This window comes from Hemiscyllium ocellatum, chromosome 12 (genome assembly GCF_020745735.1).
Source record: "Hemiscyllium ocellatum isolate sHemOce1 chromosome 12, sHemOce1.pat.X.cur, whole genome shotgun sequence".
NCBI classification, from domain to species: Eukaryota; Metazoa; Chordata; class Chondrichthyes; order Orectolobiformes; family Hemiscylliidae; genus Hemiscyllium; species Hemiscyllium ocellatum.
The window spans coordinates 84,799,719-84,823,444 of NC_083412.1; the positions used below are offsets into that span (position 1 = coordinate 84,799,719).

Genomic DNA, 23,726 nt, shown 5'->3' on the forward strand with positions numbered 1-23,726 from the left:
ACTTGAATATAAAAGCAGGCATGTACTTCTGAGGCTCTATAAGACTCTGGTCAGACCACATGTGGAGTATTGCGCATAGTTTTGGGCCCCATATCTCAGAAAGAATGTATTGGCTCTGGAGCATGTGCAGTGGACGTTCATGAGAATGGTCCCAGCAATTAAAAGACGAACATATGAGCAATGTTTGAGCACTCTGGGTTTATACTCAATGAAGTTGAGAAGGATGAAGAGGGATCTAATTGAAATGTACAGAATACTGAATGGCCTGGACAGAGTAGTTGTTGGGAAGATGTTTCCACCTGGGAGGAGAGACTAGGACCCGAGGGCACAGCCTTAGAGTAAAGAGAATACCTTTTCGAACGAAGTCATGATTTGGAGAAGCCGGTGTTGAACTGGGGTGTACAAAGTTAAAAATCACATAACACCAGGTTATAGTCCAACAGATTTAATTAGAAGCACACTAGCTTTCGGAGCGACACTCCTTCAATCACCTGATGAAGGAGCGATGCTCCGAAAGCTAGTGTGCTTCCAATTAAACCTGTTGGACTATAACCTGGTGTTGTGTGATTTTTAACTTTTTGAACGAAGATGAGGAGAAACATCTTCAGCCAGAGAGTGGCGAATCAATGGAATTCATTGCCAATGAAAGCTGTGGAGACCAGGTCAGTGAGTATATTTAAGACTGAGATAGATAGGTTCTTGATTATCAAGGGTATCAAGGGAAACTTATCAGCCATGATTGAATGGCAAAGCAGACTTGATTGGCTGAATGGCCTAATTTCTGCTCCTATGTGTTACGGTCTTATTGTCTTTTCTCTGGAAGGAGGACTTCAAAGTGAAATGCTCTAGATATACTAACTGAACAGAAAGGACAGAAATGGCAACTGGTTGTTTTGTGGTACATTCCAAAACAGACATTGAGGAGCAAGAAAAGAAGTGGGGATGATGTGTCACTCTGATTCTTTAGCTGCTGTAGCACTTTTACATTCACTTTACCATCTGGAGCTGTGGCTAATGATGGGAGAGACTCCCACATTTCCTTCCATCAGATCACTGAACCCAAGTCACTCCAGTTCTTACTGCTGCAACTAGGGTGTGCTGGAAAGATTTGTGGATTGATATCAACCTGTCTGATCACATTTTGGAACATACTTGCCCTGGCCATCAAATTGGAACAAACTTGATGGGCTGAATGACCTTAGATTAGATTAGATTGCCTACAGTGTGGAAACAGGCCCTTCGGCAACCCACCCATACCCCTACATTTACCCCTGACCTAACACACTACGGGCAATTTAGCATGGCCAATTCACCTGACCCGCACATCTTTGGACTGTGGGAGGAAACCGGAGCACCCGGAGGAAATCCACGCAGACACGGGGAGAACGTGCAAACTCCACACAGTCAGTCGCCTGAGGTGGGAATTGAACCCAGGTCTCAGGCACTATGAGGCAGCAGTGCTAACCACTGTGCCACCGTGCCGCCTGACCTAATTCTGCTCCTCTATCTTTAAGTCCTGATCTGTGATTTGAACCCAGATCTTCTGACAGGTTTACCAGACATTCAAAACAATTCACATCTAACTGCACCATCCTACCGATTTGAGTAACTACAAAGCTTCAAAAATGTGTGACCTGTAAGAACATACTAGAAATACTAAACAGCATGGACAGCATCTGTGACGGCACAAACAGAGTTAATGTCTCTCTCTGTAGATGATTGCTGACCTGCTGAAAATTTCCTGAAAGCTCATATCCATTCAGATCCAAGTCACTAATGTAGACTAACAACTCAGAATCGAGAGTGTGCCACTGGAAAAGCCCATCAGGTCAGGCAGCATTTGAGGATCAGGAGAATCGACATTTCAGGCACGCGCCCTTCATTAGATCATCCTGATCTCTGGCATCTGTAGACCTCACTTTCTGCTGATGACTCAATACATACGTAAATAACTAGGGGGTAGGCGGACAGCGGCTAGACTATTAATCCAAAGATCCAGGTAATGTTCTAGGGCCCTATGTTCAAATCTTGCAACAGCAGGTGGTGGAATTTGAATTTAATAATAATCTGGAATTAAGATGATGACTATGAAACCATTACTGATTATCATGAAAAAAAAATCTGGTTCTCTAATGCGCTTGACAGAAGGAAATCTGCAACCCTTATCTGGTCTGGTCTACATGTAACTCCAGACCCACTGTAATGCGACTGACTCTTTACTGCCCTCTGGGATGGGTATGAATGAAAAAAAGAAGGACATGACTTGGACATGATTGGAAAAAGTATAATCAGGACGTTTGTCGATGACATGAGAATTGGCGGGGATGTTGATAGTGAGAAGAATGGTTTCAGGCTATAGTCTGATATTGATCAGCTGGTACATTTGCAGAACAATGGCAGATGGAATTTGATCCCAATAAGTGTGAGGTGATGTCTATTGAGGGAAGAACCTCACATAATGAATGGTAAATTTCCAGGGAATACTGAGGAACAAGGGGACCTCGGTGTACCAAGCACACAGATTCCTGAAGGTGTCAGCTCAGGTACAGAGGGTGGTGAAGAAGGCATACAGCATGCTTGCCTTCGTTAGATAGAACATAGAATATTAGGAGCAAGGAAGTCCTGTTACAACTTTATAAAACATTGTTTAGGCCACAGATGGAATATTGTGTGCAGTTCTGGTTGACACATTATCAGAAGGATGCGATTGCACTGGAAACATTTCGGAAGAGATTCACTAGGATGTTGCCTGGGATGAAAAGTCCCAAATTATGAGAGAGATTAGGTAGGCTGCGTTTGTTTTCCTTGGAGCCAAGGACGCTGATGAATGACCTGATTAAGGTGTATGAAATTATGAGAGGCACAAAGTTTCTTGAGACAGTCTTTTACCCATGACAGATATGTCTAACACCAGAATACATAAATCTGAGGTGAGTAGTAAGTGGTTTAGAAGGGATCTGAGGAAATATTTTTCATCCAGTGACTGGTAGAAATGTGGAATTGGCTGAGAGAGTGGTGGAAGCAGGTACTTTTACAACATCTGCATCCATGAACACTTAAAATGTCAGGGGACAATAGGTACTATGGAAGTGCAATTAAATGGGATCACTGAAGTTTGGTTGGTTGGCAGGGTGGGTTAAAGGGCCTGGTCATATGCTGTATGACTCTACAACTCTATTTCAGATTCCCAGTATCTGCAGTATTGCTTCCTTGTAAAGGCATTGTGGTTCAGTGGTTAGCCCTATTGCCTCAGAGTGCCAGAGATCTGGGCTCAATTCCAGTCTGGGGTGACCATCTGTGTGGAGTTTGCACATACTCCCTATGTCTGTGTGGGTTTCTTCTTCATGTTCTGGTTTCCACCCATAGTCCAAACATGTGCAGGTTAGATGGATTGGCCATGCTAAATTGCCCATAGTGTCAAGGTTAGGTGGGTTAGCCATGGAGAATATAGGGTAGAGGGGTGTGTCTGGACAGGATGCTCTTCAGAGAGTTGGTGTGGACCCAATGGGACAATTAGCCTGCTTTCACACTGTAGGGATTCTAAAAACATTTATTTGTTCTTCTAATTTGTTTTTTTTATTCACGAATGGGACATGGAACATGGGTCTCAGTAGCTGACCAACATTTATTGCCCATCCCTAGTTGCCTTTGACAAAGTGATGGTTAGCTGCCTTACTGACCTGTCGCAGTCTATGTGCTGTAGGTTGACTTACAATATCATTAGGGAGATGTTTGCAGGACTTTAGACCAGTAACAATGATGATAATATATTTCCAAGTCAAGATGGTGAGTCCCCTAGAGGAAACTTGCAGGTGGAAGTGGTGTCCCATGCATCTTCTGCTCTTGTCCATCTAGATGGATGAGCTCATGCGTTTAGATGGTCCTGTCTCCACTGCATCTTGCAGATAATATATACTTCTGCTACTGTGTGTTGGTGATGCCATGATCATAATGTTTGTGGAAGTGATGCTAATCTAGCAAGCTACTTTGTTCTGGAAGATGTCAAGCTTCTTGAGTGTTTGAGCTGCACCCATCCAGACAAGTGGGAAGTATTCCATCACACTCCTGACTTGTGCCTTGTAAATGATGGATAGGCTTTGAGGAGTCAGGAGGGGAGTTACTCGCCCCAGTATTCCTAAACTCTGACCAGCTCTTGTAGCCACTGTATTTATATGACAAGCCCAGTTAAGTTTCTGGTCAATGGTAACCCTTAGAATGTTGGTAATGGGGGTTTCTGTGATGGCACCTGAATGTCAAGGGATGATGGCTAGATTATCTCTTACTGAAAATGGTCATTTGTGTGGCATGAATGTTATTTGTCACTTTTCAGCCCAGCTCTTATATTATCCAAACCTTATTGCATTTGGATCTAGACTGCTTTACAGCCCAGTTCAAGACAAGTCAACATTTTCTTTTAATGAAGACAATTTTCTCTCAGGTGATCAGGCTAACTTTGAAATTATCATGCTTATTTCTGCTCTCACTCTATTCATTATACGAATGCAATACTTTGAAATTTGCTGAGTTGAGCAGGTAAGAGGATTACTGGGCTCAGTTCCAAGAACTATGAAAATTGCAGAACTTGCTTCTTGGAGAGCTCCAACAGAGAGAGTTAATGACATACACAGATAACATATCAGAGAATCTCACAGAGTGAAAGACATTTTTTGATGACATCCCAGTATTGAGCGCCAAAAGAACATATTTATTTTTCATTAGGAATCCAAGGTGAGGAGAGCAAACTTATTTGTGCAGAAAGCCATCAAGACTGAAGGAATGTGATCTAAGGTAAATCCACAAGGACTGAGCAGTTGACAGCAAAATGCTAATTGAAACGCCTGATGAAGGCTGGAGGAAAGAAAGGTTGACGGACATGAGGAAACTCTGCAGTTGTCAGTTGTGGAAAGGATTACGGAGCATAGAAAGCTGTGTGTTAAGGAAGATGCAGGAAAGAGGAGGAACATACAGAACAGCAGATGTGGAGGTAAGAAGGATGAGGCAGTGTGCAGTTCAAAAAAGCACTGGTCATAAGAAGAGTTGGGAGAAAGAAAGGCAGGTTAACAGGATTGATCAATAAGAAAAGCTCACTAAAGTTAATGCCAATGAACTGTCCTAAAATTTTATAATGTGGAAAGGATGTTGAGGGGAGGTGATGGCCTTAATGCTGGAATATTAATTCACAGAGCCAGATAATGTTCTGGGACCTGGGTTCAAATCCTGCTACAGCAGATAGTGGAATTTGAATTCAATAAAAGTCTAGAATTAGAATTCTAATGATGACCATGAAACCATTATTGATTGTTGGAGAAAATTCCATCTGGTTCATTAACCTTCACTGAAGGAAGGTAGCTGCTGTCATTACTTGGCCTGGCTTACATTTAACTCTAGACCACAACAATATGATTGACACTTAACTGCCCTTTTGGTAATTAGAGCTGGCAATAAAAGTTGGCCTAGTCAGCGATGTCCACATCCCATGAATGAATAAAAAAACCCAAGGTGAGACAAGTGCAAGTATAGTTGAGAGTTGGTGCTGGAAAAGCACAGTAGGTCAGACAGCATCCGAGGAGCAGCAGAATCGACGTTTTGGGCATGTTCCTGATGAAGGGCTTATGCTCAAAATGTTGATTCTCCTGCTCCTTGGATGCTGCCTGACCTGCTGTCCTTTTCCAGCACCACACTCTTGATTCTGATCTCCAGTATCTGCAGTCTAGACATTCTCCAAGTGCAATTATTACCTGATATGAGGAGTACACCTTATCTTGTCCCTAACCTGCTTCCATAAGAGGCTTATACATATTTCTCCACACAATATAAAGAGAAGAACAGGGTAGGATGCTTTCCATTTTGAGTTAAAATGCTGTATTAGTGGATGTAAACTGTTTCAATGTGCCTTCCAGTGGCTACCATTTTCCCAAAGCTTCCCCCTTTCATTTTCTGTCGAGTTCCACCAATTCTCCAGACAACATCAAGGTTGACTTTCTTGCCAAGCAGATAAACACGACCACATCTTCTCTAGTCCCATTTGCCTTGCTGATTTCACAGCCCAATGACTTATGTGACCAAGCCACCATCAAATGCTGATCTTTTATCATATGGTGTTTTTGCTGAAGACAAGCCTGTCCTTACCTTTGACGGCTACATAGACACTCTGACTGGTAGTCAGCTGAGGTTGGACAAGCACAGTGCAGATGTACTCTCCCTCATCCACATCCTTCTGTACATCAGAGAGCTTCAAGGTCCCATTATTCCCGTATGCCACCTGGCGATGGTTAAAGGGCAGGAGCTTGGAATTCTTGTACCACTTGATCGAATAGTATGGGTAGCCAATCACCCGGCAATGAATGTATGTATCACGACCGGCTATGGCAGTGATATTTTTCATTGATCGTATACTGGCAGGTCCTATCAGAGAAAATCAAAGAAACAAAAACAAAATAGGAACAATGGAAACTGTAAAAGGGAGAGACTTTTTAACAGAATAAAACTGCAAAAAACATTAAACATCTGATAGCTTACGCTGATTCAATTATGACATAAACTTCAGAGAATGTGTGACAAGCCAAACTTTCCCAAACACATTCAAGGTAAACTTCTATTTTGTTGTGAAACTATGTTCATATCTGTTGACCCACTTACAATAGAAGGTTTCCTACCTAGAAATGTTTTATTCATATGATTGTCACCTTTTTAATTCAGATCTTACATTCTAAGCTCCTAGCTAAATATATTTTTACATTGTGATTTTCAGTTGTCCAGGCATCCACTTTCCCTTTCATGCTTAATTTGGCTGACAGACTTCTCTATTTGAAGTCATAACTCATCAATGCTTAAAGAAAACAGCTGGTGGCAGGTGGCTCAGTACTTAGTGCTGCTGGCTCACTGGTTAGCGCTGCTGGCTCTGAGTGCCAGAGACCCAGGTTCAATTCCAGCTGCAGGTGACTATCTGTGCAGAGTTTGCACATTCTCCCTGCATCAGTGGTGTTTCCTTATGGCTTAGGTGAATTGTCCCTAATGCTATAGTGTCCAGGGATGTTGGATTAATCATGGGAAAGTCAGGGCTATAATGGGAGAGTGAGTCTGGGTGGGACGTTCTTCAGACAGTCAGTGTTGACTTGTTGGGCCAAATGGCCTGTTTCCACACAGAAGGGGTTCTGTGTATCTAGTCCCTCACCATTTATATTAAAAATTAGCTTCATCAATTTAGTGTCATATTGCTCCAGCCCCTTTTTCCAGATATGTTATGCCCTTGATTTCTTGAAGGTCAAGGTATTTATATCATCGAGGATAAGTAATGAAGACAGGCAGCGGGGTTGTCCATTGGTTGCACCGCTGCCAAATAAAGAGGACCAGTGAACCTGAAAGACTCTAATTACTTGTCAATGTCATTCTGTGACTTGTGGGCTGTGTTAGAGCAGAGCTGGAAAGTGCTTGTTTCTCTCTCTCCCTCCCAAAAAGACAATGTGACATTGGCCAGGATAAACCGATATGCAATGATGGAGTCAAAACATCCCTTTATCACCTTTAAAGGCATGACCCATTGTTATATCAATACACCACTCAACCAAGTTCCTTTAATGGCAATGATGTTGGCAGCCAATTGGTATGACAAGTACCAAGCATGGTGAAACCAAAATGTATTCAATTCACAACTATTTCATTTCTGTCCCTGACCCCAGGCAGCCTCACAGTGCCAGAGACCCAGATTCAATTCCAGCCTTGGGCAACTGACTGTGTGGAGTTTGCATGTTCTCCCTATGTCTCCTCCCACAGTCCAAAGATGTGCAGGTCAAGTGAATTGGCCATGCTAAATTGCCCATAGCATCAGGTGCATTAATCAGATGGAAATGGGTTTGGGTGGGTTACTCTTTGGAGTGTTGCTGTGGACTTGGGCCGAAGGGCCTGTTTCCACACTATATGGAATCTAATCAAACTTAACGTGATTTTGTTTTTTTTTAAGGATCATTCTTACTAGAGAAGTTCAAGATGAAATTCGCCTTTAAACTGCTGCCCAGGAAGCTGAAGAATGGCACCTCTATGGTATGATACAGGCCCCATTTACATGAACACGCTTGGAAATTCCCTACGCCGCTGCCTTCATTGTCTCTCTGATAACTCTGATGCAAATTACTCACAGGTTACAACATATGAGTGGTGCCATGGCGCGATAATGGAAATTAATCTGATTCAAAAACCAATAATGATGAAAAAGAACAGCAGGCGATTTGAGAAAATGGCGTTGATTCACATACGACTAATGAGTTGCCCACATGGAATTATTTGGCTTGACGAGTCAAGTAAAGTCAAGAGCTCGACGTGCATTACTGTTGTTACTTCAGGATGGTCCAACGCATCAACAGAAGTTGACTTGGCTTGACTGAAAACAGCTCAGCTAGGGAAATAAAAGAACAATGGGGACAGATGAGGAGACAGGCATCCAGAGGATCCTTGGGAATAAATACCGGACGGATTATTTGGCACACTTTGGTGTCACATGAATAGGGCTTATGAGAAGCATGACTCACATGGTGATGGAAAACCATTTCTGTGAAGGCCTGAGAATAAAAGAAGTCAGGATAGCCAGGAGAGGGTAGGAAGGAGAATAAAGAAAGAATGGAAACAGCGAGAAAGGCATTTATCTGCAAAATAAACAACAAGAAAAGGACCATTCAAAATTCAAAAGCAGAACTTAAGAATGCATGGATTTTACAATCCTAATGAAATGAACTATGTGTTCTGAGGAGCTAATTTGACAAGCACCTCTTACGTTTATTCGAGCCTGATACATGGCGACTCCGGCAGAGTTGTTGGCCACACATCGATAGACTCCTCCATCCCGGACCTGAGTGTTAGTGATGTTGAGATGGCTGATCATGTTGCCCTCAGTGGTTCTGTACTGGCTGAAGTGGTGGCTCCCATCTCGTGCAATTGAGTCATCATCCAGGGTCCAGGTGATGGTTGGTGGTGGATTGCCTTTCACGCTGCACATCAGCGAGATGGGCTCATTGGGACTCACCACCTTCTCACTGAAAAACGAGATCACTTTCGGCGTTCCGTCTGGAAACAGAAAGAAGGCAAAGTGTCAGCCCTCAAAGACTCCTTCAATAAATCATGTTCTACATCATTTTGCCATAATGTGTGCAGTCTACTAATAAGGGACTTGGCCAATTGTCAATAGACTGAAACATTCAGTTCTCTGTTAGAACTCTTTTATTTCACTCTTCAGATTACTTTTGGCTTTTCTTAACGGTACCAGTAAAGAAAATTATAGGTGCTGAGCATGTGCAAAAGGAGCTAGTTCATAGCCACATCAAATCACATGACTCGATCTTGGGTGTCTCGGCTCCAGGTAGGATGTTGTCTTTTTCCGTTCTCTGTATACTGTTTTATTTAATAATGCCTGTTGCTTTTTATTCACAAGAATGTCGATCTCAAAATACTGCAGTACTGTCTCCACCAGTAATCATCTTGTCTAATGGACAGGTTAAACACTGCCTGGATGTTTGACTAAATTGTATCCTTTCAGGTCACCACATAATGACCATGATAGAAACTTTGAGGAAATTCGTTTCTCTGCTCAGCCACTGAGGCTGTGAAGAGTGTCCTGCAATTAGCGCCATGATGAAGCCATCTGGGAAAAATGCCCTGCAATCAACTCGGTGTGAAGCCAATTGGAGCAGCAGCGAGGGTAGAACAAATCTGGGAGTAAATGGTGGCGTTGGGGCTTCCCGATAAAAGTGTGAGGGGCAAAGCCCAGATTGAGCTTAATCAGAGCAGGAACGGGAACATGAGTGAGAACGGAGCCTTCACTGAATCCAGCGGCAGAGCTACTGAGGTGATGTCAGGATTCAAACTGAGACAGTGGACCAGGAAGCAGCTGACTGGGTCAGTATGGTCAGATGAGTATTTAAATCCATTCTTTTGGAGTTGTTATCAAGGATGAGAAAGTGAGGACTGCAGATGCTGGAGATCAGAGTCGAGAGTTGGTGCTGGAAAACCATAGCAGCAGCTGTTATCAACACTTACTAGTTAAGAAAATACAAGTCAGAGGAGTAAAGGTAGTCAGGTGTTGGAGCGATGGTGGGAAATAATCAACAAAGATACAATTTGTTTTCAATCTGATCACAGGACGTGGCTGTCATGGGCAATGTCAGCATTTATTACCGTTCCCTAATTGTTCAGGTTACTGTCAGTCTGGAGTCCAGTGTCGACCAGACCAGGTAAGGACAGCAGATTTTCTTCCTTGTAGGGCATGAGTGAACCAGATAGTTTTTGTGACAATTAGTAATGGCTACATGGTCACTATTAGGCAAGATTTAGCTCCAGATTTTTATTGTATTCAGATTTTGGCATCTGCCATGGTGGTATTTGAATCTAGGTCCCAGAGAATTGGCCTGGAGTTCTGGATTACTATACATTACCACTAAGCTATGGACAAAAGCAGCCTGGATGAAGAATTCATACAATGCTTTATGGCAAATTTCTTCAAACAGCATATTCTGGAGCTGACCAGATAGCAAACTATACTAGATCTGGCATTGTTGAACACAATAGGATAATTAATGACCAAATACTGAAGATGCCCCTATGACACAGTGATCATAGTTGTTTGAATTTTACATTCAGTTTAACAGGGAGAGAGTGGAGCCAAGCCTAATATTTTAAACTTAAATGAGGGCAATGTCATAAATGAGGGCGTGAGAGCAGCATTAGTTAAAATATGCTAGCAAGTTAAGTTAAGGGATAGATAAACAGAGGTATAGAAGCAGACATTAAGGGAACATTTCAGGATTCACAGAATAGATACATTTCAAAGAGAAAGAAATATTCCAAAACAGAGGACACACCATGTAGTGAATGGAAAAAGTTAAAGATAATATGCTTAAGAAAAAGCATATCATTGTTCAAAGATAGAAGGTAGATCAGAAAATAAAATATAAATAATAATAAAGAAATACCTAAAAGGTTAGTAAGGAACAAAAGTTACAGTACAAGAAAAAGCTAGCTAGAAGCATCAAACAGGTAGTCAGAGTTTCTAGATATTTTAAAAGGGAAATCATTAACAAAGTTAATGTTGGTCCTTTTGAAGTGAATCTGAAAGGTTAATAATGCAAAATAAGCAGATGGCAGATGAATTGAATGTGTATTTTGCATCAGACTGCATTTTGAACAATGCAACTAACTGTAGAAGCAGCTGCAACTCAGGGAATAGAAGGGACGTGTCATGGAGCTAGTTATGTAATTGTGAGTCTACAAGTCCCAAAGTTTTTGGTGGATTTCATCCTAAATTTAAAGAAGTGTTTCTTGTGACAGTTGTTGTAGGTGGTCAAATCAAGGCAAGACTTATACACTTAAATGGTAAAGTTTTAGGGAGTCATAGAGTCATAGCCATAGAGATATACAGCATGGAAACAGACCCTTCGGTCCAACCCCTCCATGTCCTTGCGCAATTCTCATTTGTCATTTACATAGTTAAAAGTCACACAACACCAGGTCCAACAGGTTTATTTGGAAGCACTGGCTTTCGGAGCGCTGCTCCTTCATCAGGTAGTTGTGAAGCAAGACCATAAGACACTGGATTTATAGCAACAGGATTGCAGTGTCAGGGAATGTAATATTAAACAAATTCAGCTTAAGTTTTTCATCTTTTAGAAAGATCTCATTAATTTCGGTTCCTTCATATGTAAATCCCAGAACTTTGTTCAAGTTACATTCTCAAGGTAGCTCTTAACAATGGTGTTAATGCATTCAAGGTGGGAAGTTAAAGTCAATCTGTGTCCCAATGTTAAGTCAGACTGATTCTATTTCTAAATGAGAGTTACATTTTATTTGAGCAAAATAAAACTGCATAAACCCATGTAAGATTCTGTAACTCCCACTTTAGAAATACAATCAGTCTGACCTAACATTGGGACACAGACTGACTTTAACTTCCCAGCTGCAAATGTGTTGCTGGTCAAAGCACAGCAGGTTAGGCAGCATCCCACCTTGAATGCATTATCTGAGCTGAGATGACACCTATTGTTAAAAACTATCTTGAGAATGTAACTTTAACAAAGTTCTGGGATTTACGTATGAAAGAATCAAAAGTAACACGATCATTCTAAAAGATGGAAGACAAGCTGAATTTGTTTAATATTACATTCCCTGACACTGCAATCCTGTTGCTACAAATTCTGTGTCTTACGATTCTGCTCCACAACCCCCTGATGAAAAAGCAGCGCTTTGAAAGCTAGTGTTTCCAAATAAACCTGTTGGACCATAACCTGGTGTTGTGTGATCTTTAACTTTGTCCACCCCAGTCCAACACTGGCACCTCCAAATCACATATTTACATGGCAGCTTTATGAGAGGATACACCCAAAGGCATCCTCATACCAAGTTGGGTTTAGGTGCTGCAGAGAAACAACAGAAAGGATACTGAACACCCACGATTGTTTCTTTCCCAGGTAATGCTGGACCATGTTTGGAGTGAGTGAATATTAGAGACATCTGGAGTTTTCTCTGTGATGATGGTGGACAGTTGTATCTGCTAATGAGGGCAGTTCACGATAATGCAGCTGCTGTCATTAAGAGAGCTGAGGATATCTCTGGCAAGAACATCAGGTCAGGTGTGTAGAATTTCTTATTCCAAGATATTCTCCCTTCTCTATATGAACTGGCCATTGTTCAATAAACTTGTGCTAACCTTGACCTGCCCCAGCACACTTGCAACTTAATGGCAGCAGTAAACCTGTTCTCGGGGAAATGCAAGTGACACATTTACAGGACCGTGGAACTATGCAATGAAGATGGGCAGTAGCCATGCTCCAACACTAGAGCAGAAACAGGAAGTGGCAAACACCAGAAGCCACAAGAGACAATCTTGAGCTGGGAGAAACTGGCAGGATGTGGGGCGGACAAGCTCCAGTAAGAGGTGAAACTGGACAAATGCAGGGCAGACAGACACTGGTCACATTGGGCTGGAAAAACCCACTGGTTAGCAATTCTGGCAGAACTCAGTGACAGAGAGCAGTGGTAAACAGAAATAGTGTAGGTTACAACAAATAACCTCAAACCGTAAGTGAAACAGGTGCAAGGAGAGAGAATCTGATGTTTGGCTCAGGCACTGTGGGCTGAATGGCTTCCTTGGGCACGAAAACAATCTTGTGATGCCTAGCACAGGAGAATGCATACTTAACAGCGTCCCTTTTGGCAGTGTCTGACACAGACTCTCGTGCACACAGCCTCTCCCAGTACCCATGAGGGAGCTCCCACCTGCCATACCATGGACTACCCACCAGAACTACTACCCAGAAGTACCCACCCCCTCCATTCTGAAACTGCATTTCTCTCTTTCCCTCACCCCATTACTGCTGTTAGGACCCACTCAAACATACCGGAGTCACCCTTCATCCCATCAACACTGGGCAAGGTGTCCCCAGTGGTGCAGGGGTCAGAACTGTGAGGTCTCCCTGTGGGTGACTGTGGTCCATAGCCAGTAGACCAATGCAGCCATCACCTTTTGCATCCAGTACCTCCCCCCTCCACTGTCCCACCAGCGTCAAGCCTTATCAGCCCCAACTCCTAGTCTCCCCTTGCCCCTTCACTAGACAGAGAGAGAGAGAGAGAGAGAGAGAGAGAGGGAGAAGGAGAGAGAGAGAGAAAGAGAGAGAGAGAGAGACAGATGGAAAAAAAAGCCTCCCATTGACAACTGATACCCCACTGGCCAGGCGAAGGGGTAGGATGGCCAATGCCTCACTGCCACTCAAGAAGAATTGCCCCTTTGAGTGGTGACCCAAGCAGATCCGAAAAGGTTAATGAACAAAGACTTTCTGTCGCAGAGCCCAGACAATGGCTTCACAGAGTCCATTCTCAGATGGTCCAATACATAACGTACTTTAAGTAAGAAGCTATGAGTTTCATTTATATTTTAAATGCTTCAGCATTTAATTAATTTACTAATGTTGAAATTTAGCCATTTGATGCATTGCATTTCACCCAACACAGTCCGTAATATTTTAACATCTTTTCCCAGCCAGGCAAAGCACTCCAGACCCCAAGTCCTGTTTTAATATTAAACCCTAAGTGAATCAATGCTTCACTTCAAGCTGTTTCACTTCAAGTTGTGAATGTCAGAATCACAGGATTGTTATGGTGCAGAAGGAGGCCATTCACCCCATCATGCCTGCACTGGTGATTCAGGGGCATGGCCTTCACTTTAAGTGAGGACTTTCTGTACAGTGCAAAGAAACATCACAATGGAGAAGACTCTTAGACTACCCAAGCTGCACCATCATGTGGAGGGCCTGGATCAGGCCACACAATGCTACAATGGAGGCTGAAGATTCCAGTGCTAGCGTCAACTCAGGCCTCTCTCACAAGCCAGCAAAAAACAGGTTTACACATTTTTATATTTGATTGGAAACCGAGCTGATGATATATTCATATGACAAAGGATCACAGAGGGTTCTGAAAAGACTTGTTGTCTTGTCAGTCAGGAGATACCACAGATTGCAGTTCTAAATCAACTGCTCCTTATTCAAAAATTGTGTCCCCTGTATTATGGAGATGCATGATCCAAATATTAACTCCAATCATTGTTGACTGGGGCCACATACACGTATCTTGAACCTTGAAAAGGACACTTTTGCATCACTAAAGGCTTACAAGAGACCTGGTATTTGAACAGAAACATCTAATCTGCAATGCTTTCAGAGGATTGAATGACTCAGTTTGTGGGTGAAATAAAGCTGATGAAACCTGAACACAGGCAGCCCAGGGAGCCTGGGCAGCAAGAGCCTGTGCCCTCCCTCACTTTCTCTGAATATCCTCTCATCATAGTGTCAGATCCAGGCATCCATTGGAAGGCCTCTTCATTGTTTATATTGGTAGCTTAACAAATATTTTTTGAATCTACCTCATTGCCTCCAGATTTTAAAAAAATTAAGCCAGCCACAACTGATCTAGGAAAATATCTTTGCGCCAAAGTGTCTTCATCTACAGATCAACATTTGTGATGATCTGTTAACAATACTCTTCTGAGATTAAGCGCTGTTTGGTCAATTTTGAGCATTACACATTGCAGGATGATTTGGAGGTGTCAGTGTTGGACTGGTGTGGGCAAAGTTAAAAATCACACAACACCAAGTTATAGTCTAGCAGGTTTATTTGGAGGCATTAGCTCCGAAAGCTAATGCCTTCAAATAAACCTGATGGACTATAACCTGGTGTTGTGTGATTTTTAAGCCTGCAGGATTTTCTTTCACTCATTGACTACTGTTTGAGAGAGTGTGTACATGTGCTAGTTTATGAGAAGGGTAGTTATACAGATGTGGATAGGGTTTGGTTCGCTCAGAGGGTTGGTTTGCGATGCCAACAACACAGGTTAAGTTCCTGTACCAGCTGAGGTTACAATGAAGACCCTGCCTTTTCAACCTCACCCATTGCTTATATCATGATGAGCCTCAGAGTAAACCACCAGCAATTGTCACTCACTGATGATGGAGCAGCTCGATGGTCCTCTGGAACTATATTTTAACCAGTGATATGCGTGTGGACAGGCTTAATCTTTTGATAATAATCATTGCTTCTTGAGCTTGAGTAATGTTTGCTTGTTATCTCATTATTTGGCAACTAAAGAGACCCAGTTGATTTGTTTCTGATAATAAACACAGTCAGATACCTATATAATCTCTATTCTTTCCAAAAATGTAAATTTTGTTGAGGTATGGGACGAGGAAAATAATCAGCTCTCACCCATCCAACCTCAGTTATAACATTCATTTGTCCACCCTTGCAATGCATACCAATGTCCTTCATGCATCTACCTTGATGAGCTCTCTCAGAACTCTGCAAAGTTTCAATGAGGTTGCCTGTCATTCTCTAAACTCAAGAGAATATAGACTCAGTCTTCTCAATTTCTCTTTGGAATCAATCCAGTGAACCTTTCTTCTGTGCTAAATATAACTTCCTTTAGTTAAGGAGACCAAAACTTTACGTCAACTATTCAAGGTCATTTAATGCCAGTGCGCAGGTACAAAATGTAACTGGAAGCATTTACAGTATAGAGAATTGGCCCTTTCACAAGGGAGCGGTGTATCAAAATGAGGCTGTGATGCTTCAGTTCCAGGAGCCTTGGTACAATAGTGGACACCACACTGCAGAAAGTATACATTCACAACATCATAGGAGGTATCAACTAATATAGTGTTCATCAAAATGATACTAAGGCTTAAGAAGTTAATTTATCAGGACAGGTTGAATAAAGTTCAGGAAATTGAATGTGATCTAAACAGTTATTCTAAGTGATCAAAGGTTTGATAGGGTAGATACTTATTAGGGAATGGAACATAAAGCTAGGGACGTTTTGCTAAAATCATAGAAGACATCAGTCAGACTGTATACTCTGGACAGTTTGGACCATTTTCTAAGGAAAGATCCATTGGCATTGGAGGTGTCCAGAGAAGGATCATAAGTTGATCCTGGCTCCGGAGGGTCTGACTTATGAAGTATTGTTGATTCGGTTGGGCCTGTACTCATTGGATTTAGAAGAATGGGAGGCGGTTTATTGAAATATATATGATTCTTAGCGGACTTGACAGGGTAGATGCAGGGAAGTTATTTACCCTTGTGGCAGAGTGTTGGAATGGTGGGCACAATCTCAGGATAAGGGGTCACACATTTATGACAGAGATGAGGAGGAATTCCTTCTCTCAAAGGATTGTATATCTATGGAATTCTTGAACCAGAGGGCAGTTCGGACTGGGTCATCAAGTACATTCAAAGCTGAGATGGACGGATTTTTAATCTGTAGGGAATCAACGGCTATGGAGAAGAGATTGGAGAGTGGAGTTGAGGATTATTAGATCAATCATAATTTCATTGAATGACGGAGCAGATTTGAATGGTCTGAATGGCCTACTTCTGCTCTCATGTTTTCTACAGAAAATCAGTCTGGGGTTAGGCTGGTGCAGAGTGAAATCAAGAAAGGTATTGGAAATATTGAAACAGAAATAGCTGGAGAAATTCTGCAGGTCTGGCCACATCTGTGGTGAAAGAAACAAGAGTTAACATTTTGAGTCCAGTGACACTTCTTCAGGGCTTGGCTAAGTTTCTCGAATCATTTCTGCTTTTGTTTCAGATAGAGTCATAGAGTCCTTAGTATGGAGACAGGCCCGTAGGCCCAAACTGGTCCATGTCAACCAAAATGTCCATGATTTCCAGCATCTGCAGCTCTTTTTTTTTAATATATATTGGAAATATGGAACTTTCTCTGTATTGGTTTTGAGTCTGTAGGAATTATCAAGACTTACATCAAAAAGCTTTTTGTTGGATGAGAGTATCAAGGAATATTGAGTAAAGGTGGGTACATGGAATTATGATACAGACCAATCATAATCATATTTAAATGGCAGGACAGGCCTGAGGCCTGCTCCTCTCATGTGGGCTTTCTGAATGCTGCTGTTATATTGGATGAGCTATAATCAATATTATTAAACAGAAGTTAATTGGTGAGAATGTTTGTTTTATATTCCAAGTGATTAAGGATTTGAAAGATTAGATAGTTATTAGAGAATGGAATATAAACTAGGGAGGTTTTGCTAAAACCATAGAAGGCACTAGTCAGATCACAGCTGGAATACTGTGAACAGTTCTAAGGAAAGATCCACTGACATTGGACATAGTCCAGAGAAGGTTCACTAAGTTGATCCTGGCTGTGGAGGGACTGACGAGATGTCGAGTTGGTTGGGCCTGTGCTCATTGGCAAGAATGTTTGTTTTATTCTGAAAGAAAAGCTCTTCGTGAAACTCTATGAAATAATCTCTCTGTACAAACAAACCAATCAATTTTACAGCATGATCCAATTGCAAATTGGCCAGAGTAACTAAGGATAGAATATGCTTCTCAATGTAAGTAACCAACACTTCTAGCAAGTGCAATAAATTATTAAATTAAATTATTGTTTCTTGCAATATATTGAACTATAAGACGGCTAGGGAGTGAAATGGGGGAGGTTTATGCACAAGAGGCACAGAGTCATAAACACTGAACTAGATCTTTTAGTCCAACTTGTCCATGTCAACCAAGTCTCCCAAACTAAACTAGTCCCATTTAGAGTCATAGAGTCATAGAGTTGTGCAACACGGAAACAAACCCTTTGGTCCAACTCGTCCATGCCGACCAGATATCCTAAATTAATCTAGCCCCATTTGCCAGCACTTGGCCCATATCCCTAGTGAAGAAGGTATTTGGGATGCTTTCCTTTATTGGTCAGTGCATTGAGCACAGGAGTTGGGAGGTCATGTTGTGACTGTACAGAACATTGGTTAGGCCACTTTTGGAACATTGTGTGCAATTCTGGTCTCCCTCCAATGCTCCAATTCAGCCTCCAATATTCCAGGGAAAACAGCCCCAGCCTAATTCAGCCTCTCCCTGTAGCTCAAGCTCTTCAGCCCCGGCAACATCCTTGTAAAACTTTTCTGAACCCTTTCAAGTTTCACAACATCCTTTCAATAGTGGGGGACCAGAATTGCATGCAGTATTCCAAAAATGACCTAACCAATGTCCTGTACAGCCGAAACATGACTCCCAACTCCTGTACTCAATGCACTGACCAATAAAGTTGAGATCAGAGTGGTGCTGGAAGAGCACAGCAGGTCAGGCAGCATCCGAGGAGCAGGAAAATCGATGTTTCGGGTAAAAGCCAGCACTTGGCCCATATCCCTAGTGAAGAGCTTTTGCCCGAAATGTTGATTTTCCTGCTCCTTGGATGCTGCCTGACTTGCTGTGCTTTTCCAGCACCACTCTGATCTAAACTCTGGTTTCCAGCATCTGCAGTTCTCATTTTGCCATACTGACCAATAAAGGCAAACTTACAAGATACTTCTTCACTATCTTGTCTAACTGGGACTCCACTTTGAAGGAGCTTTGAACCTGCACTCCAAGGTCTTTTGCCTGCATTTACCCCATATCCTTGTAAATCCTTCTTATTCATGTACCTATCCAAATGTCTTTTAAACGTTATAACCTCTACCTGCATCTACCATTTTCTCTGGCAGTTCATTCCACATATGAACTATCTGCTGTATAAAAAAGTTGCTCCTCAGGTTCCTGTTAAATCTTCCCCCTCTCACCTTAAAAATATGCCTCCTAGTTTTGAACTCACCCATCCGAGGGAAAGGCCTTTACTACTCACCTCATCCATGCCCTTCATGATTTTTTAAACCTTTATAAATTCATCCCTCAACCTCCTAAGCTCCAGTGAAAAAGCCTGCAAGTTGTCAGAAGTCACTCGACACCAGGTTATAGTCCAGCAGGTTTGTCTGAAATCACACATGCTTTTGGAGCACAGACCCTTCATCACATTTTGTGTGACTTCCGACGTTGTCCACCATAGTCCAACACCGGCGTCTCCACATCATATAAGCTGTCATTAGACATTAATGCTTTGCCTCACTGTTATTTTCCTTCTCACATTAATGCTGCCAGTTCTGAGAGAAAGGGAACTTCAGGCTTTGGATATTGAATGAACACTGACACACAATGGATAAATCAGTGAGCTTGCATTGTATGTTCAGCCTCCCTTTTTATTCCTGTGATAGGATTTTTCTGAGATGAAAGGGAACATTATTTTCCCAGTCAGACCTGCGTGTCTTTGAAATGTTTCCCACTGTCACTTTGTGAGGATCCTCTTCTTTTACACCGTTACAGATTATCAAGAGGCCCCATGAGACTTTGGCCACATGAAGCAGGTCAGGCAGAAATCTACAGCATTCTGGAAATGCGGTGCAGGAGCTGAATTGTCCCAGCCCATTGGCAAGTGGCTGGGAAGTGGGGGAGCTGGCAAAGTGTTGGGGCCGGTGCGGGGAACATCATGGGTACTGGTTCCTGATATCTTCTTGCCATTGTGGCATAATGCCAACTGTAGGCATCAATCATGCTACTTAATTAGGTAATTAAAGACCACATTCTGTACTCGTTGGGAGGACCCACCATTGAGTGGAGAGTCTTCCAGATGACTACAGTGGCCTCCCACACGATTTAATGGGGGGAGATGCCCTCCTTGCTCAGAGCTCCACTGCCCATGGAGGAGGGAGGGGGTGGAACAACCCCTCCTCACAATGACAATAGACAAATCCATAGCAATGGCACTGCTAGTACTCCACAATCCCACATGGACTGCCAGGTTTCAGCTTGATCCAAACTCACTCAAAAGATGGTGAGGTGCCCTTCTTGGAAAGCAGGTGGGCCCAGCAGTGGTCACTACGCGTGGACAAGGCTTGAGCCTGCTGAGTGTCCAGCAGCTCTTGGGGACAATCTTAATCAGGTGGCAGCCTCTTCATTGGTTGCTGTCACCAATATGGTTTCCAGATTCCAGCATCCCACCAAAGTAGGTTGTTTTGCCCTTTTGGTCTCAGCATTGGGACTTGACAGTGAGTGGCAAGATCTAGTTCTTAGTTTCTCTGCTTAGATCACACCTATGAGTCTCATTATTGAGCAAGTTAGCTGTAACATGTTTGGCTGGTCAAGTGACATGTTGTAATGGGACAGCATTAAACTGAGAACCTTTCTTTCTCCTGCACCATTTCCCTTATTTCCAGATGTTGGATAGGGTAATGTTCAGGACACATCGGCTCCACCCAGATGTCAGGCATAGCCCGGGTATGGAAAGAGTTCTCCTCCAGCTTTGAGAGCAAGAAGATTTATCCATACGAATTCCCTAAGGTCCCAGCCATCACACCTGCCCAAATGTTGTTGTACGTATTGCTACCATGCAATAAATCTTCTTGTTATCTAAGAACAAGCGTTTTCTGTCAATTCTCTATGGCAATGTATCCTCAACCTCTAATCACTAGGGAGATCCGAGATGAAGCACAGACAAATGAGATCAGTGATAGTGAACTACCTGAACATTCTTTCCACAGTATGGCAATGGGGAGCATGGTGGCCCAGTGGTTAGCACTGCTGGCACACAGGGCCAGGAACCTGGGTTTGATTCTTGCTCAGGCAACTGTCTATGTGGGGTTTGTGCATTTTCCCCGTGTCTGCATATGGGTTTCCTCAGGGTGCTTTGGTTTCCTCCCACAATCCAAAGATATGCAGGTTAGGTGAATTGGCCATGCTAAAGTTGCTGGGAGAAAGTGAGGACTGCAGATGCTGGAGATCAGAGCTGAAAATGTGTTGCTGGAAAAGCACAGCAGGTCAGGCAGCATCCAAAGAGCAGGAGAATCGACATTTTGGGCATGAGCCCTTCTTCATGATTCCTGAAGAAGGGCTCATGCCCGAAACGTCGATTCCCTTACTCTTTGGATGCTGCCTGACCTGCTGTGCTTTTCCAGCAACACATTTTCATGCTAAAGTTGCCCATAGTGTTCAGGGATGTGTAGGTTAGATGCATTAGTCTGGGGTAAATGTAGAGCAATAGGGGAATGGGTCTGGGTGGGTTACTCTTCAGAGGGTCAGTGTGGACTTGTTGGGCCGAAGGGCCTGTTTCCACACGGTAGGGATTCTTTATCAAATATGTCCAGAGGGATTCTAGTACCACATGCTGCAGACGTGGCAAATATCACAAGGAACTGGGTGTGGTCTTCTGGGACAATGGCCCAAGCGACACTAGTTGGTAAAACTGCAGCTTTTCACATGAATAGCAGAGAAACAGGCCATTCAACCCAAACAACCCATTCCAGCATCTTTGCACCATTCCACATCCCCCACCCCCATCCCCACACTCCATTTTTCCAAATCGAAAACCTCTGTCATCCAGGGAGAGGGGAGAAGAGTGTGAAGGTTGTGCTGTATCTGGATAACTTTCAGGTAGGTAAAAGCAATGACTGCAGATGCTGGAAACCAGATTCTGGATTAGTGGTGCTGGAAAAGCACAGCAGTTCAGGCAGCATCTGAGGGGCAGTGAAATCGACATTTCAGGCAAAAGCCCTTCATCAGGAATACAGGCAGAGTGCCTGAAGGGTGGAGAGCTAAATAACAACATTCAGCCAGAGTATTGTGTTCAGATCTGAAGACCACATCACAGGAAGGATGCGAACACAACAGAGATAATACAAAGCTGTTGAGGAGGATATTACAGTCATAGAGTCATACAGATGTACAGCACGGAAACAGACCCTTCAGTCCAACTCATCCATGCTGACCAGATATCCCAAACCACTCTAGTCCCACCTGCCAGCACCCGTTCCATACCCCTCCAAACCCTTTCTATTCATATACCCATCCAGATGCCTTTTAAATATTGCAAGTGGTGCACCGTGCCACTACTTCCTCTGGCAGCTCATTCCATACACATACTACCCTCTGCATGAAAAAGTTGCAGTTTAGATCTCTTTTGTATCTTTCCCCTCTCACCCGGAACCAATGCCCTCTAGTTCTGGACTATCCCACCCCAGAGAAAAGACTTAGTCTATTTATCCTATCCATGCCCGTCATGATTTTATAAATGTCTATAAGGTCACCCCTCAGCCCTAGCCTATTCAGCCTCTCCCTCCAGCTCAAATCCTCCAACCCCGGCAACATCCTTGTAAATCTTTTCTGAACCCTTTCAGGTTTCACAACATCCTTGTCAGGACAGAAACATTTTAGCAGGGGAAATATCAGCCTGGCAGTGATTGATTTCTTAGTAATGGAGACAGCTAAACAGAGCTTTAATTAAAGTGTGTAAAATGATGAAGGGACTAGACTAAATAGGAAATACATATTGCCCCTAGCAGAGATGCCAATCACCAGCGAGCAGACATTCAAAGTAATTGATAGAAGAATTAGAAGAGGTAATGTTTTCGATCCAGGCAGTGATGAGGTCTCTGGAACTCACTGCCTTAAGGCAGCAGAGGCAGGAACCGTCCTCACACTCACTCAGGATCGATTTGCTGTGATTTGCAAGAGTGCAGACCAAAAGCGAGAAAACAGGAATAAGCTGAATCGACATGGACACGATTGGATAGATGGTCTCGTTCTGTGTGACAGATACCGATGACTCAATGTCACATAGATATGTGTAGATGACAGCATAACATTACAGAGGGATATCGATAGACTAAGTGAATGGGCAAAACTGTGGCATATTGAGTTCAACGTAAGCAAGCATGAGGTCATCTGTTTTGGACCAAAGAAGGATAGATCAGGTTACTTTCCAGATGGTATGAGATTAAATTCAGTGGATGTCCAAAGAGACTTGGGGGTTCCGGTTTATAGATCTTTACAATGTCACAGACCTTTACAATGTCACAGACAGATACAGAACATAATCAACAAAGCTAATGGAATGCGAGCCTCTATATCTAGAGAACTAGCGTACAAAGGTACAGAAGCTATGCTGTAGTTATACAGAACCCTGGTTAGACCTCACTTGGTGTACTGTGTGCAGATATGGCACCATACCTTAGGAAAGATATTGGAGGGAATACAATCCAGGTTTACAAGAGTTATACCAGGACTTCAGGGGTTAAGTTATGAGGAGAGTTTATACGAATTGGGCATGTTTTCTCTTGAAGTTAGACAGTTAAAGAGTAAACTGATCAAAATCTGACAGATATTGGTTAGGCCACTGTTAGAATATTGCGTGCAATTCTGGTCTCCTTCCTATCAGAAAGATGTTGTGAAGCTTGGAAGGGTTCAGAAAAGATTTACAAGGATATTGCCAGGGTTGGAGGATTTGAGCCATAGGGAGAGGCTGAACAGGCTGGGGCTGTTTTCCCTGGAGCGTCAGAGGCTGAGGAGTGACCTTATAGAGGTTT

At 42.9% G+C, this 23,726-nt stretch overlaps 1 protein-coding gene across 5 annotated transcripts in view; it reads right to left on the minus strand.

The window, feature by feature from the left end:
• The window catches only part of LOC132820866 (cell adhesion molecule DSCAM), a 597,498-nt gene that overhangs the window by 251,085 nt on the left and 322,687 nt on the right, over window positions 1–23,726 (minus strand). For all 5 annotated transcript variants that reach the window (XM_060833222.1, XM_060833217.1, XM_060833218.1 and 2 more), the window contains exons 6-7: window positions 8,761–9,057; window positions 6,130–6,405 (exon numbers count right to left, since the gene is read on the minus strand). In XM_060833222.1, the coding sequence (XP_060689205.1) occupies window positions 6,130–6,405; window positions 8,761–9,057 (573 nt within the window). The remainder of the gene's footprint in view (window positions 1–6,129; window positions 6,406–8,760; window positions 9,058–23,726) is intronic.